This window comes from Arachis hypogaea, chromosome 9, assembly GCF_003086295.3.
Source record: "Arachis hypogaea cultivar Tifrunner chromosome 9, arahy.Tifrunner.gnm2.J5K5, whole genome shotgun sequence".
Classification (NCBI taxonomy): Eukaryota; Viridiplantae; Streptophyta; class Magnoliopsida; order Fabales; family Fabaceae; genus Arachis; species Arachis hypogaea.
This window is the reverse complement of record NC_092044.1, coordinates 111625773-111643253: the sequence shown is the minus strand read 5'-3', so window position 1 is coordinate 111643253 and position 17481 is coordinate 111625773. Positions and strand designations below refer to the sequence as shown.

General features: G+C 26.3%; 1 protein-coding gene and 1 pseudogene across 1 annotated transcript; both read right to left on the bottom strand.

Annotated features, from left to right (window-relative positions):
* Nucleotides 1-1282: 1282 nt before the first annotated feature.
* Nucleotides 1283-3506, bottom strand: LOC112711877 (cysteine-rich repeat secretory protein 38-like; annotated as a pseudogene).
* Nucleotides 3507-5710: 2204 nt separating this feature from the next.
* Nucleotides 5711-8818, bottom strand: LOC112711865 (cysteine-rich receptor-like protein kinase 29). The gene is made up of 7 exons (XM_025764590.3): nt 7922-8818; nt 7734-7853; nt 7355-7485; nt 7059-7269; nt 6704-6941; nt 6451-6604; nt 5711-6338 (listed from the first exon to the last, which is right to left on the bottom strand). Exons 1-7 carry the CDS (start codon nt 8679-8681, stop codon nt 6000-6002), a joined length of 1953 nt encoding a protein of 650 aa, XP_025620375.2. The 5' UTR covers nt 8682-8818; the 3' UTR covers nt 5711-5999.
* Between the last annotated feature and the right edge of the window lie 8663 nt (nt 8819-17481).

Genomic DNA, 17481 nt, shown 5'->3' with positions numbered 1-17481 from the left:
TAATAAAATTAATTTATATTAACTTGTAGAAAAGTTGTTTTTCTATATTTTTCTATAATAAAAATGTAATTGAATGACAATATAGAATTTTTACAGAATTATAATATATCCAAGTTAAATCCTATTTATATATCTTAATGAATATTTTAATAAATACTACGTAAGTTTAAAATAAAATAAAGAATATTGATATATAAATAAAAGTATAATTTAAGTACATTTGATCATTAAAAATTATTAAATAATTTAATATATTTAATTAAATTGTCATTTTATAATTTATAATTATTAATTTTACATAAAAATAAATACATGTGAGTTATTACTATTGTATCATATCTCTTATACGTCGGAAATAATGGATTATACTTCGGTTAAAGTAAATAAAATTCAAATTGAATCAAACTCTTACCTCAATGTAACCTAACAAACCTTTTCTCCCAAAATCTCGTCCTAACGTTGGTCACAAAGATCTCAGCACCAATCAACGAATAATTCAACCTCGATCAAACTATAAATTAAGGTGAGGACCGATGATATGGGACAGAGCACTCAACGCTATCACTCTACTAATATATACTCATTTTTTAAGTGATTTTTCACTAATTTAAACATCAAAATTCTTTTTACAAATACCATATTTAGGTCCGAGTTCACCATGATACTCCAATTTTAAATTGAGATGTTGACATATAGCTAAAGCACAAATATTTTTTAGAACAATTATAAATAAATAATTTTTTATTTTAATTAATCTTTTAAAAAGTTTACTAATAATTTTATTTATATTTAGAAAAATAAACTTCACTTTGGTAGTTAATCAATAATTGTATTACTAGGAATAATTTATATTTTATTATGAGACAAATTATATAATATAATAATAAAAATATATATATAAATATATACATAATTACTCAATTTCGTTGCCAAAATTCGAGTGGGACAAGTTTTCCTCTACTGTGCTTGAGTGCCTTCTGGATCTAACTTATTCAGGTATTAATCAAAATAATCATATTACATCTACATAAAAAAAATAATTATTTATATAAAATAATATATATTAAAAATAAATTAAATATTATATATTTATATATAAATAAATAATAACTAATTTAGATAATAATATATATTAAATATCACTAACGTACCAAAATGAACTGTTCTATAAATCCTAAATTATTATTTATAAATATTATTTCACACTCAAATTTTTTAAGATAATAATAATAAAAAAAAGATATAAATAAAAGCAAAAAGCGAAAAATAAGGAGAAGTGAAAGATGAAAAAAGAATAGTGAATATATTTGATTTTTTTTTCAAAATTTATAAATCTATCACAACATTTTTCAAGAACTACTTATTTTATTAATCTATTAAAGATTACAACAATAAGCTGGACCAGCTGCACTTGACAAGAATCTCCTAACGAGCCAATGATGTAGCTTTCCTTAATAGAAAATAGAGAACACTTTCAAAGTTTTGTTGGGCTCCCAATTCTGCCTATGTTGATACAAATAAAAATGAGCCCAACAACAACAACGACGGAACTGTAGTGACTGTGGTACTTGATGTTTTCACCCCTGCACAAAACATAATCAATTAATTAAAGAAAAATATGTGGAACCAAAAGGGATCAGCCAAAAGATAAACAAAACAATATTAAATTAATTAATTTAATTTTTATTTAATTTTTAATGTTTGTTATTAATTGTCGTTTTGAATAAAATTTCTCATTGACTGATATGTTTCAAATCCCTAATAACCACCCCTGGGATCACGGAACCCTTTATGCAAGCCCGATCCAGAATTCATTTTCCCTTTGGTCAAATCCGAATCAAACTTTCTCTTCCATTTGGTGGCACAATTCATCGTTACACTAGATATCATTGACGGCGCCGATTTTAAATTGATTAAGTAAACCTAATTAAAACCTATAAAAACCTTTTTCTTTTCTCTCACATTAACCTATCCACCTCCAACAAACACAAATTCAAAAAATACATAAAAGAACATCCATTTAATATGAAAAAGAAATATTCTGATACTTAGTAGAAGAAACATCCATATATATTAACTCGTAGAGATTTTGAATTCATCCAAAGGTATTTGGCTGAATTTTGGCTGATATGCTTTTAATTCCCTAGCTTTACTCATTAATTAATTAATGAGGAGTGTGACAGCGCTTTTGTTAAATTTTAACCAATATTTTACTCTCAAAAAGAAAATTGAATAATTTTATATCATTAAAAATATTGACTAATTAATGATTAAAAATTACAAAATTTACCGTCGCTAGACTTTCTCTTATTTAATTAATTCCTATTATAAGAAAGATTTAATCTAATATCAATAATAAGTGATGCTAGTTAAATTAAGAAAAAGAGAAGGCACTTTAAACTAAGCATATATAATGTCAGAACTCAAGTACCTTCAAAAGAAGGTGTTGGTGATGATAGAGGATCAGATGGTGGTGAAGATGGTGCGCGGGCTGAAGGTACTGAAGGTGGTAGCAGAGATGACGATGGTGAAGGCGTCGCTGCTATATCAATTAATAAGTGATTAATAAAACTAATTAATCAATATATGTATACCCAGACTCATCAGAATGATATGAGAAAGTACCTTTAGGTGAAGGAGGTGCTGGAAATGGTGATGGTGATGGTGATGGTGATGGTGATGGGTGATGTGTTGAAGGATCATAGAAGAGGAAGGAGTAGGTTTCATATCTATGATAGCAACTAGGCCTAACCATTCTAGCACCAATCTTATCATTGCAAAGACTCAATAGCCCTTTGATTGACTCAACTAAGCAGCTATCACATTCTGCTTCAGACAAATCAGGAGTACACTGAACAACACCGTACACGGTTTTGTTACTTTGATCATCAACCGCAGTTCCCGCTCCATATTTTCGACGAGAGTCACCCGCTGCAGCTTTCCTTCTTAGCTTGTCCGACAAATTCTTCACCACTCCATTGAACTTGTCTGCATCTGTTGCATTGTTCATGTTACACATATAATAGGCTGGTTCTGTTTCGTTGAGGCCGAATATGGTGCGATCGGAGTACCGCAACATGCATTTCTCATCTTGGTACCAACCAATTGCCTCCTTGCGATTTGGACAAAGCTGTGTGATGTTGGCTTTCGATCGAGGCAGCCGCGGCATTCCTCCGGTTTGATGTCTCCTCTGCAGAGTCCAATGGCGTTTACTTTGTCTTTGTTTTCGTCATAAGAGGAATTGTAGAAACCGTAGTCGATTCTTGTGTTGGATGTGAGAGTGGACAAAAGGGTGTTGAGGTTTCTGGCATAGTTGCTCTTTGCTGTGTAGTTACCTCTCTCGTTATTTTGATCGCAAAAGTAGAAGAACCTTTGTGAAGTTGTACCTAAATCAGCACTGGTTTTGGATATGAAAGTTGTTTTTATAATGAGGCAACAAAGGAACCAAAGTAGGCTTATAGAAAGAAGAGACATTATGGATGATTGAAGCGGCTCAACTATTTTCAAGTATTTTTATAGACGAAATATTATTTTATGGAAAAAGCAGTAGAATTTCGTAAATGATTTGGATGTGAGAAGAAAATGATAGATTATTCAGTTAGGAGAGTAAATCAAATGAAAAATAGGAAGGTGGTAAAAGATAAAAAAAGACCAAAAAAATTATACACAAATTGATTAAAAAAGATCTGCATATAAATAATTTTATTGTAAATATGTACATAATAAGACTTTTTTATCATGTTGCCCATTTTATTTACAGAAATAAGATTTTGTTGCTCTGGTGGTTGTATTATTTATTTATTTTAACAAGAGAAGACTTGACCTCTCTTAACTTACAAGGTGACATAATAGTACTTAGTTATCCGAAGAAAAAATGTAACCAAAGAGTACTTCATTTCATTCCATAGATCTTTATTTGGGTTGGATTTTAGCGTGTATCATGGGGTGGGAATATAGTGACACTGCCTATGTAGACTTTCCAAATCAACTTTGGTCAATCTCTTTGGAACTTTTTTTTTTTTCCATAACAATGCAATGTAAGTTCCATGAATGTAACTGGATTCACACCTTATACCATATTTTGGGCAAGTCTTTCTGTCTCTTATAGAGTTGGTCACACACGTCTGGAATGCTTGACGAACCCTCCTAATTGGTTGGTTGTTTATGCATCGCAGGCCTTGTAACTAATTAGTATCTGCATTTTCCAAATCAACTTTGAGCAAGCTCTATGAGGTGGTCCATGTTATTAAAATTCAAATGATGACAATCAGCAATGGGTGCGTCCAATACAGAATTAAAACCCTGTGCGTGTATAACACATGCCAATCCACTCTAAAATGTTGAAATTAGTGACTTTGTATTTTTATTTTGAGAAAGTATAGGGAGCCAATGACCTAAGCGTAGAATGTGTACAATGAAGGTTTAGAAAGTATTAGAGATATGATTATTAGTGTTACATTGTCCTATCAGGTTATGTTTTTGGGATGAGTAGTTTCAGGACATGGTGCCCATTGTATAGGTAATGTTCATTTTATTCATAAACCAAAAATTTAGTCCATTGTACACATTGTACGTTTAGGCCATTGGCTCCCTAGCACTATTCATAATCTAATTATCATACGTGACTAGTTAGTAACTAAATTAATAAATTACTACACGTATGAACTTTAAATTAGACTCCACAAATGAAAAACATCTACATCAGTAATTATATCCCCAGAAATAATTTATATTTTTTTTTGAGACAAATAATATAATATAATAATAAAAAATATATAAATATATACATAATTACTCAATATTTTTTTTATATTAAAATATAAAATATATATTAAAAATAAATTAAATATTATATAAATACATAATAACTAATTTAATAATTATTTTTTTCTGTATTTAATATTTTTTTAACTAAAATATCACCTTATATTAGCTAAATTATATCATATTATTTTGTTCTATATTATTCTACTTTATTAGTGAATTCGCCAATAATAAAATGTATACACCTTAGGTTGCTCTGTATTCAAGTAAATGTCACTAACATACGAAAGTGAACTGTTCCATGAATTCTAAATTATTGTCTATAAATATCATCTCACATCCAAAATTTGTAAGATAATAATAAAAAAGAAAAATAATTAAAAACAAAAAAAATGTAAGAAGTGAAAGAAGAATAATGAATTATGGGTGAATTAAATGGTAAAAACTAAAATATAGAATGTTAATATACAGAGCCTATATATACTATGATTATAACATTTTTTTCTTTTAAATATTTTTATATCATGAGACTTACCATATGTATTATATTGGAACTTCTATTTTTACTTTTTTTATATTCTTTATACATCTTTATTCTGTATCAGAATAAATCCTAAATCAAATATGTAAAAATGAAATAATTCTAACAAAGTGCCTTCCAAAATCAAAGATTGTGTGCCTAGTTTAAGTCCTGCACGATTCAGGACAAATGTAATAAAAACTAAAATTTTCACCAATATAAGGAATTAAATAGATAAACAACGTTTGAAAGAGAGTAAAATAGCCACACCATGCATGTTATATATATCCACTAATGATGCTCATAATTTATGTTTACGTCTTAAATATTGATAAAATTCTATTCAAACCTATAAAATTGAGTGGTGAAACGATGGAGCAAGTACCATATGAGAGGGAGACTCTGAAAAAAAAAAGAAAAAAATAGTTGAGAGATAAAAAGTTTCACTACCTTTATTATTACTATTATCCATATACATCATAAACTTAACAAATATACTTTATTTAACGATCTATATACACTAGAGTACCTCAGGAGTACCTAAAAAGTACCTAATTAATAAGATAAAATATTATTTAATATATAATCTTAATTACAGATATATTAATTACAAAGGTGACCTATGGTCTAATTGCTTGAGCTCTAAGGCAGTGTATTCTGATTGAAACATGATCAGTGATGGATGACATGTGACACTACCACCATGTCCATAATTCTAGCGAGCATATAGCTTAGTAATAGTAAACTCTTGAACTGATATACCTGTGGATTCATTTGTTCCCTTTAAAATATACTCATCTGACTGTTTATCTGCAATTCGAGGGCTTTTGGCTCTATTTCCCGCAAAAAAGGCAGGTTCCATTGGTACTGGAAGACTCAGAGATGAGCTATTAAGCATCAATACAATGGAAGCCATGGTTGGTCTCTCAACTAAATTCTCTTGAACACACAGCAAACCAATGTGAATGCATCTCAATATTTCATTTTCTGCATTGTTGCTTAGTGATGGATCTATAATATTTGCAGCTCTGCCCTCCATCCAACTTCTCCATGCCTGCAATAATATAATTTCTTCATGAATGTCTAGGAACACATAATCTTCTAAATTGTACTCTACTTTTGACAAAAATGAAGATGTCATGTAATAGTGAAAAATATAAACTTACAAAGGTTAGGGGTAACTCCTCTAAAGTATCTCCGTGGCGTGTGCAATTGTGTTTTTGGCCGCTCACGATTTCAAGAACTAGGACGCCAAAACTAAACACATCTGACTTTACTGAAAATTGTCCGTACATAGCGTATTCGGGCGCCATATATCCACTACATAAAAATATTTCAAACATAAATGTTAATTTCTTTGTTTTAATTGCTAAGGCTAATGATACGAAGAAAAAAACTTGAGTGTATTCTAATACTTACTATGTACCAACAATTTTACTGGTCTTTCCTTGATTTTGGTCCACAATAAATAACCGTGCCAATCCAAAATCTGATAGTTTAGCATTCATCTCTTCGTCTAAGAGAATATTGCTTGGTTTTAGATCTCGGTGTATAATACGTGTCTTACAATCCTCGTGAAGATAAAGCAGGGCTCGTGCAACACCTTCAATGATTTTGAATCTATTTATCCAATCCAATTGTCTGCGCTTGGTTGGATCTACATAAACACCAAAGACCATAGTCGATAGTGAACTTAGCTTTATGTTTGTAGTTTAATATTTATATAGTTGTATTGAAATAAAATTGATGAGTAATAGTCTAATCAGGAACCTACCAAATAGGAAGTAATCAAGGCTTTTATTGGGAACAAATTCATAGATAAGTAACCTTTCACTTCCTTTCAAGCAAAAACCAAGAAGCTTAACCAAATTTTGGTGTTGAAGCTCAGCTAATAACTGCACTTCATTCCTGAATTCCATCTCTCCTTGGCCTGAGTCCTTCGATAACCTCTTCACAGCAATCATTTGTCCATTGAAAAGCTTTCCCTGAGAATATATCATACTATGTTTTGACCAAATAAAAAATAAAATAAAAAATGATATCTATTGGAGTGAAATAGCGGTATTTTACCTTATAAACAGATCCAAATCCACCTTCTCCTAGTTTATTAGAATATGAAAAATCCTCTGTAGCAACTCGTATGGTATCAAAGGTGAACTGTAATGATTCATCAGCTATGATTTCTTCATCCCAATCATTAGCTTCACAATTGAAACAAGGATAGTGAGTTAAACTTACATCTCTTAAAGGTAGAACTAGAATAGAAAGACTATTGAATTCTCCTGTTTTTTCTTTTCTTTCCGTATAACAAACAATGATTGAGTAATTAATGCATAGAATCATTCTAAGATTTGATGGAAACAATTCGGTTGACACAGTGTTGCCACTTCAAATTTTAGGAGCATATGCATCACAAAATTAAGTAAAGAAGTCAACACTCAACACTTACTTTGAAAATTCTTTCTTGAATAGACGTACATAGAACTGAGCACCAAAATAGTAGCAACAACAACAGCAACAGCAACAACAACTATGATGACGGTGGTTCGTGATGTATTGCTACCTTTTTCTGCACATATCAGCTTCCTTGGTTAACAGAGAAGAAATAGGGAAACAAACATGATGAGGTTTCTTTACCTGGAGCGTTTGACGGTGAGGATGCATCAATGGTAGGCGTCAAGAAAGGATAGATTTCATATCTAATGTTGCAACTGGGTTTGATAACCCTGGCACCTCTCCTACCATTACAGCAAGTTTGAATTTCCGAAAATGCCCCAAACAGGCAATAGTCGCACTGTTGCAGAGATAAATCAGGTGTGCACTGTGCAAGGCCAAATATGTTCTTGAAGCTCTGAATTCCAGAAGTCACGTTTTGGAAGGCATACTTACGACGATAGTCACCTCCAGAAGCTTCGATTCTGAGATTGTCCATCAAGGTGTTGAGTGATTTGTTGAACTGATTGAACTCTTTGGAAGAAATGAAGTAGGGATTCCACAAAGAGAATTGTGGATGATCCGCAACTCTTCCGAGCATGTAAAGGTTGGAGTACCGAAGCATGCAGTATTCGTACCAACCAACGGCTTGGTGGTTGGGACATATCTGAGTGAGAAGGAGTCTGGAATCATTGAGGCAGCTTCGGCAATCGTTGAGGTTGACGTCTCCTCTGCACATGCCAATAGCGTAGGCTGTGTCAGTGTTGTGACCGAAGAAGGAACTGTAGAAGCCGTAGTCGATTTGTGTGTTGGAAGTGAGGTTGGTTAAGAGGATGTTGAGGTTGTTGAGATAGGTGGTGCTGGCTGGGTTGTTGGCGGTGATGCAACTGTAGTTCAAGAAACTTGGCACTGCAGAGGCCACCGTGAAGAGGAGGAGGAGGAAACTGAGAGAAGGTGTGATCATTGTGTTGCGTTGGGGAATGTTTGGGATTGGGAGTGAGAGTAAGATACATGGTGGATTCAGATACAAAGTTTGTATTGTATATAGAGATTGCGTTAGTGAATCTGGACTACTTTCTGCTTGCTCTTTTTCATAGTCAAACATTCTTGTTTCTTCCTTTCTTTCTCTTTTAATGACGTCATTTGATATTTTTATCTGATTTTAAATGTGTAAAATTGGATTCAATTATCAATAAATTAGAATTCAAATGATATATTTTTTTCGTATTCAAGTAAAAAATTACGCATTCGAATCTTTTTATTTTTGATTAAAAAATAAACTTGGATTCAGTTACCCTGAAATCATTAGTCATTTAAAATGCTATGCGGGTGACTAAGTTTAGAAAGCTTTAATTTTGACATCTTACTAGTTTTTATATGCACTATACATGTCTATATGAATTAATAGGGTAAAGCACTTAATAGATAGAATAACATTTAATATTAGATGAATGTTCCAAAATCAAACACCTTACATGTAGGTCTAAGTTCAATGTTCATTACTCTTTGTAAATTTAAACTATTAAATTTGATTTATCATATGAATAGAATGAAATAAATTCGATTTATTATTATTTTTAACTAAAATAAATTTTTCATCCATTTCATATCATGCAATCTTAATTTTTTTATTATAATCTGAAACTCAACGAAATTCATAAAAAATTTGATAATATAAAAATACTCAATGGATCTTTATCATTAAATTTTATTTCTTTTAATTTTTTTTTAATTGTACTCTTGTAGTACACAAAAATTAAAAAATTCTTCTTATTAGTCATTGTAAATACCACTCTAATAAAGATTTAGTATTATGTTCATATTTATATACCTTAGAGTTAGACTCGTACTCTAAATCAAATTAACTTAAATCGATTTGTGTTGGCTCATTATATTAAGTGAATCGAATCTATTATGCTCGATTTACTTAGTTTTAATGTTGTATAGTAAATCAAAATAATTGGCCTTGAATAACCTTCTAAATATCGTCCAATTATAAATTGAATTTGTTTCATTTAATTTATTATTAATGCATGTAAATTGAATTTACTTCATTCGATTTATATAAAAAAATTTTAAATCAAACTTTATAACTCAATCCAACTTAATATAATATTGAATAACATTCTATTTGTTCAAGAACTTTACCCTGAATTAATAACCTTAATATACTAGTGCACACACATGTTGAAAAGTATTTTTTAAGTATTGGTTATATACTGATAAAAATAAATGGTTAGCTTCTACAAATATTTCTTAAATCCAATTTTCACTGAAATTAATTGCAGAAAAAAACGACCAACTCCATTATTCCTACATTTTAATGTTGTTAGTTATTACGTCTAAAATTTTACTGGCAAAGATTACAAAAAAATAATAAGAAAGATTAATAAGTAAATAATTAATATTTGAAACATAATTAAATGATTTAATTTATACGCATTATAAATATGAGAAAAATGTTTATTGATATATCTTTTTACAAATTAAATATATAAAAAAATAATAAATATAAGATTTGTTAAAATAGTAAATATTTCATATATTAAATTTTTAATTAAAAACTTTTGAATACAAGGCTTATTAATTAATAGTATTTTTATAAATTATGTGTGTGTGAATTTCTCTTATATTTTCACTGCATATACAGTAGAAATAGATATGGTAGATAAAAATATTTTACACAAATATCTATTTATATAAGCTTTATTAGTATTTAAATGGTTATCTTAAATGTTAATTAATACTCTGATGATTATTAGAGCAAATTAGAATAGCTTTCAAATGATTGCATCATATATATATATATATATATATATATATAGATATAAAATAACCGTTTAACATATTTCAAATATTTTATATTATTAATGCTACCGTTTAACATATTTCAAATATTTTATATTATTAATGCTGTGATCAGATTATTACTGGTGATAATAGTTTAACTTTTTCTTATAGTATATGACTATACGTAGAAGTGATTTTATGTTTTAAGCCATATTTATTAAAAGTTATAAATTTTTTTTATGTTTATTTTTTCTCATTGTATTAAAAAAAATTTTATTTATGTACCAATTATATTTTTTATTATTCATATATTTATTATTTGTTTTATAATTTTTTTTAATATTTTTTTATGTATATTATTATTTTTTATAAAATTCTTATTATTTTGTTTAAATAAAATTTTTTAATTGTTACCATTAATTTTTGTATAAAATATTTTTTTAATTTTGTATTATAATTTTATTAATTTTATTAGAGTAAAGAGTATTAAAAGTACTAAAAAAATTTAAAAAATATTTAAATATTTAAAATAAAATTATAAAATAATATAAAATAATTATTTAAATTTATATTTTTTATAATTTTTTATCTAAAAATAATTTTAAATAGTGTAATTTAATTTTTTATAATTCATCTTGAATAAAAATTATCAAATATAAACTATATGAAAAATTAGTAAATTTAATTTTTAATGGCGGTGCAAAACAATGACTAGATTTTTGGCTTTATTTTATTCTTGTTAAAAAAGAAAGATATTGAATTAATTGAAACCGCCTTGGTACTTGTTCCTAGATAGATATATCGAATTAATTGAAACCGCCTTGGTACTTGCCCCTAGGCAGGTTTAAAGGACAAAAATGTGTCAAACCTTTCAACATGTCAACGTGAGTTACTTTAATTTCACTATTTCTAAAACATAGACTCATAATTAAGAGAATTTTTATGGTGCTGATAACAAAAATAAGCATGTGATGATGTCCTCATGTGTCACTATAAAAATACAACGCGTGGCTATTGATCTCATTGATTATTACGATGTAACTAGTGAACTAAATTCCCCTTTCCTATTTAAAAGAAAGTCTCATTTCTTGGATTTTTTTTTGGTGTCTTTTTTTTCACAATTATATGTTTAATTAAATGAGGTATTTGAACTATTAGTTAAACAAAGAAAATGAATATAAAATTCATGTAGTGTACTAAAAAAGTTACAAAAGTTTACTTTATAAATGACATTAGCATATATTGGAATATAATTGTGGAAAAATTTAAATTTTATTAGATACATATAGAATATATAAGATAAAATTAATTGATAATATTTATTAAATACTAACTACGTCAATTAACTAAGTTTTTTTTTCTTCAAAAAAGGTTAGAATTTAGAAGTGAAATTCAAATCCACAACTTCTATTTTAGTATGGAAAAATTATATCATTTGAGTTATAATTTGTTAACATTAACTAAGTTATTATTGAGTTAAATTAGGGAATTCATTTTTAGCCAAAAAATAATTTTTATTTTAAATATTAAATATTAAAATTTAAATTTTAGAATAAAGTATATTTTTTGTCCTTAAAATTTGCCAAACCTTTTAAAATTATACTATTTTATTTTATTTCAGAATTTTTTGATTTACATCAAATATATCACTGATGATTAATTCGTCAAAAAAACTTAAAAGACCAATTCAGCAACAATTTTACAAGAAGAATTTTTAACGTAAATAAATCAGACAAATTTAGTTGTAAGGGGTATATTTGATGTATATTAAAACAAAATAAAATTTAGAGGTATTTTTAAAATTTTTGACAAATTTTAAAGAAAAAAATATTTTATTCTAAATTTTAAATTCTAAAATTTAAATTATAAATCTTAAATTATAAGTATAAACTTTGTATCCTCCTTAAAATAAGAGTTAAAAAATAATTTTATAATAAAATAATTAATATTAACTATTTAAAAATTTACTTTTTATATTTATTTTTTATTATTATATAAGAAAAATAATTAAACAAACACATTTAAAAATAGCTAATATTAAATAATCTACATAAATGAAAAGACATATATTTAAATTCAAATCTGAATAAATTAAATATAATATTCTAATTTTATTTTTGAACAGAGACTTTTTTTTTAAATAAATTTAACTTTTTTATTATAATTGTTTATTATATTATTCTAATATATAAATAACATTTTTCTAACACTACAATTTTTTTCCTACTTATGATTATATTCATATTCATATGTGTAATTTATTTATATATTATATACCATGCAGTTCGGTTATTGTTAAACCAAAAAGAATCCTTTATTATTATTTAGTTAATTAAATAAATATTACCAACCAATTCTATCTTACATATAGATATATAGCTAATAATAAGATTCGAAATTTTTCATAATTATATTTTACTATATACGTCAACAAATAATAAAGCAAATTTTTGTAATATATTTTTGGTACAATACATGATTTTTATATTAATTTTTTTGTTACCACTACAACGTAACTTCTTACTAAATTTTTAATATGGTCCAAATATCTCATTTAGTTAATCACATGATTAACCTATAACGAATAAGAGACTATCTTTTAAATAAGAAATGAGAATATAAGCTACTAAGTACTCCATATTCCGTAAGACCGTAATAATGAATGAGATTAATAGTTATGTGTTATATTTTTAGAGTAACACACAAAGATATCATCACATGCTTATTTTTACTATCAGCATCATAGAAGTTTTTCGTAATTAATGGTAAGATTGATGACATAAATTATTTTTAATATAAATATAAAAATATTATTTTGATTGAATATTAATATTTGAAGTATATTATAATTTATAAATATGTAAAAAATATGTTTAATATGCATTTTATATGTTATCTAAATGATGATACGTGTTTTATACTATAAAACACGAATTCAGGTGCCTATTTGGTTGCCATTATCTCGATAAAAAAGATTTTTTAATGAAAAATATATATTTTTATTTTTTTAACGTGTTTGACAAATTTTTAGTAGTAAAAATGAAAGTACTACAAAATAATTTTTTTTAAAAAGCTACAATTTACATTTTTTAAAAGATATTTTATTTTACATAATAAATAAAAATATATATTTTTATATTATTATACCCAAACATAATTAATAGATAATTTTTTTTGCATAAACTTTTATTTTTCTATAAGATCTTCTACAAAAATAACTCAAAAAAAAATATTTTTTTAAAAACTCATCTAAACGCCAAAAATGATAAAAATCTCATCTTTCCTTTTTTTCGCTCCCGTACGAACTAAAAAAGAAAAGAGCTCCTGTCAACTTGTTCTGATACTGTGATATAGGATAATAAGCTCATATTCTCTTTTTTTTCGATGAAGAAAAGAAAGAGCTCCTATCAAGTTGTTCTAATATAGGATAATAAGCTCATGGGTTTAGTGTTACTTTACCTCTGAGAAATTAAAGAAAACTTCCATATACAAATATTTTGGGTACGATACTCATCAACACTCGTCGGATACGGGACACCCGCGACTCCTTAGATGAGTACGAAGAGACTATATCATTTGAGTTAAAACTCATTAGCGAGTTTAAAAAATAGTATATATTATTAATTATTAAAACAAAACATATTTTTAATACTTTATATAATTAAAGAAAACACTAAAAATAATTAAAAAATTCATTTATATTTTAATATCAATAAAATAATAAAATATTATTATAATTTATCTAAAAAATACTTTATATTTTATATTCATGCCGTGTTTTAGTCCGTGGCAGATCCAGAAATTGTATAAGAGGGGAGTCAAATTAAATACAAAATAAATTAAAATATAACATAATAAAAAATTAACAAAATATAATTTATAGTATATAGATCAAAATTAATAATTATATTATATAAAAAGTAACATTCAACTACATACTTTAAGATTTTGATATTTTTTAATTTGGTCTATAATCTTTCATATAACTAAAATCATCAATTTACCATTTGAGATAAATTTTAAACATTTTCGTTTTTAACATATACAATCATATAATATGCTAAAAATTCGTTTTTCATATTATTTTAAAGTATTGTTTTAATAATTTTTATTGTTTAAAAAATCTATTTAATTGTTATTGTTATCATAAAAAGAGTCAAAACACAAATTTTTATTATAATTATTAATTTTTACATTAACCAAACCTATATTTTTTAATAACTTTTCAATTATTTATATATTTATACGTTTTTATTATTTTTTAAACTTATTTGTTAATTGTTACTAATATATTATAATATATACTATAATTTATACATATTAAATTACTAAATTTCTTTTAGTGTTTAATATATAAAAATATATTTAATCAATAATAATAAACTATTAGTACTCATTTAAAAAAAAAAAATTAGGGAGACCATGGCCCCTTAAATTTGTCTATGGTTGTTTTCGTGTCCTATGTTGTATCATGAAGACACCACATCCAACTTAAAATAAGATAATAAGTTAATGGATTTCTCATCTTATAAATTTTTTACTTTTTTTTATTTTCTTTGATATAAGACTAACTTCATACACTTTTCGTACTTACAACATTAACAATCTCACCATCAAGTGTAAGCTTCCACGTCTCCCCCTCTTTGTAACTCCTTTACCACGAGTATTCGTCCATCACACTATCGTAAAATACCGCGGGACACGCCGCTCGGACCATCTTTGTCGAAAAGATTTTTAATACTTCACCTTGAATACTCCTTAAAACCACCAGACCGATTAATCAGTGGTGGAGCTTGAAAATTTTTTTTGGAGGGGTCACAAATCTTAATAAAAATTATATAATAGTATTTATATTAAAATAAATTTTATAAATATAATTATTTTATTTTTAAATTTATTATTAATATGTAGGATTATATATGGTTAAAATTAACAAAAAAATAATTCTGATTTTGATTAATAAAAAATTTTGTTTAGGTTAACAAGCCAATTTGATTTTAAATAAAAAATCAATTTAAAAAAAGTTAGTTTTTACATAAAAAAATTAGTTTTTGCACATAAAAATCTATTTTTATTTAGAAGACTAATTTTTTATCTAAAAATTAATTTTTCTTTTTAAAAAATTAATTTTTATTTAAATTATATAAAATTAATTATAACTTATAAAGTATTTTTTTAACATTTTAAAAAATTAATTTTACTTTTGATAATATTTATCTCTCAAATGTCTCAAAAGTAATTATTTTTATTATAAATTAAATAATATAATACAATAAAACAAAGTCTTAAATTTTTAATAAAATAAAAATATTAAAATTATTAATATAAATAGTATTATACTATAATGGCATTAAATTTGTAAAGTTGATTTAAAAATAAAATAATAACTTTTTATTAATAACTAATATTACTACTAGTTATATTATAATTTTTATTATTCTAAAAATAAAATAATGCATGAAACTACATGAGAAGTTAAATATAATTTAGTGTTAATTTTATAATGATATTTAATTTGTAACGTTGATTTAAAGATATGTCACTTGTTGATTTAAAGATATGCTATTTGTTATGTCAAATATGATAGAATAAAAAGTTTGAAAGAATGATGAAAATGGACATAAAATTCAGATACATAAGTTGAAAGTATATTAATTTAATCAAACAAGCTAATTTTATTTTTTTTTTAAGTAGAATTACTAGTATTTTTACAAAAATTTTGTAGGGCCATACCCCTTGCCCACACAAAACTCTGCCCCTACGATTAACCATCCGCTTTGATGTCACTTTATTGGAAAAACTCAACAAATGTTCAAACAAGAATCTGTCTAACCGCAAAAGCATTAAAAATAATTTTTCCACAACTTGTGCGATTAAATAGACAATACTAAAGATACTTCAAACAACAAATATAATGACAGAAATTAAATAATCAGACACCAGAATTTTAATTTTTGTCATTATATTTACTGCTTGAAATATCTTTAGTATTGCCTATTTAATCGCATAAGTTGTGAAAAAATTATTTTTAACACTTAAAACGGATTCTTGTTTGAACATTTATTAAATTTTTCCAACACGTATCAATATCCATATATCACAGATTTTATATAACTATCTACCTATAAAATTTACTCACTTATAATTATACTAAATAATTTTATTTTTAATAAAAATATCGATATTTTTTCGTATAAAAAAACTAGCTGATTAATGATGGCCTTAAATATAAAAAAGGTGAGTAAGATTCAAATGAGAGAGACACAATACCGTCGTTGACCTGGTACTGGTGGAGACTTTGTCACAGCTAGTCTTGACATATAGTTAGCTTAAAATTGTGGCTGTTATAAAATTACTACATATTGCTTAGATTAATGAATCTGCTAACCTTAAACCATTGGATCCAGATGCAATGCCCGTTAATGGTATCTTCTTGTTTCTCTGACTTTCTCTCGTGATCTTACCTTCTTACTCCACCAACATAGAGACACGCGTTGGCAAACATGAAACTCATTAATTAATAACAAATTTTAATCTATTTGGCAACCACAGAGCCCCATGATATTTTTGTGTTGCAAGATTTACACGATAAATTAAGGAATTATATAAAATCATTAAATCACTTCCAGTTTTTTTATATTTAAATTTCTAAAATAATAAACTATAAATAACTAATAAAAACCCTATTCGTAACTAACAAGTATGTATTACTAATTAGCAGTGGTCTTCCACTTTAATTTAAACTTGGTTATTTATTTTGTTTGTATGTAACTGTCACTTACGTTCATCTCATTAAGGTTTGTTCTATAAAATGTTTCCACGTTCACTAGGTATACAACATAATCAAACATAGGCGTTTCCGCGTTTGTGGAATTGGAAAACCGTGGGAAGGTGTTAGGAACTTAGTAGTGATTATGGAATCTGGAAATTCACTTGTTACTATTTAATTGTTAATCTTAATCAATAATACATAG

Excerpts from the sequence above, each read along its gene's own strand:
- LOC112711865 (XM_025764590.3), bottom strand. The coding sequence starts at position 8,681 with ATGATCACACCTTCTCTCAGTTTCCTCCTCCTCCTCTTCACGGTGGCC. Across the intron at positions 7,854-7,921 it reads CTCACCGTCAAACGCTCCAG|AAAAAGGTAGCAATACATCA; the intron begins GTAAAGAAACCT and ends TGATATGTGCAG. Across the intron at positions 7,270-7,354 it reads GATTTGGATCTGTTTATAAG|GGAAAGCTTTTCAATGGACA; the intron begins GTAAAATACCGC and ends ATATATTCTCAG.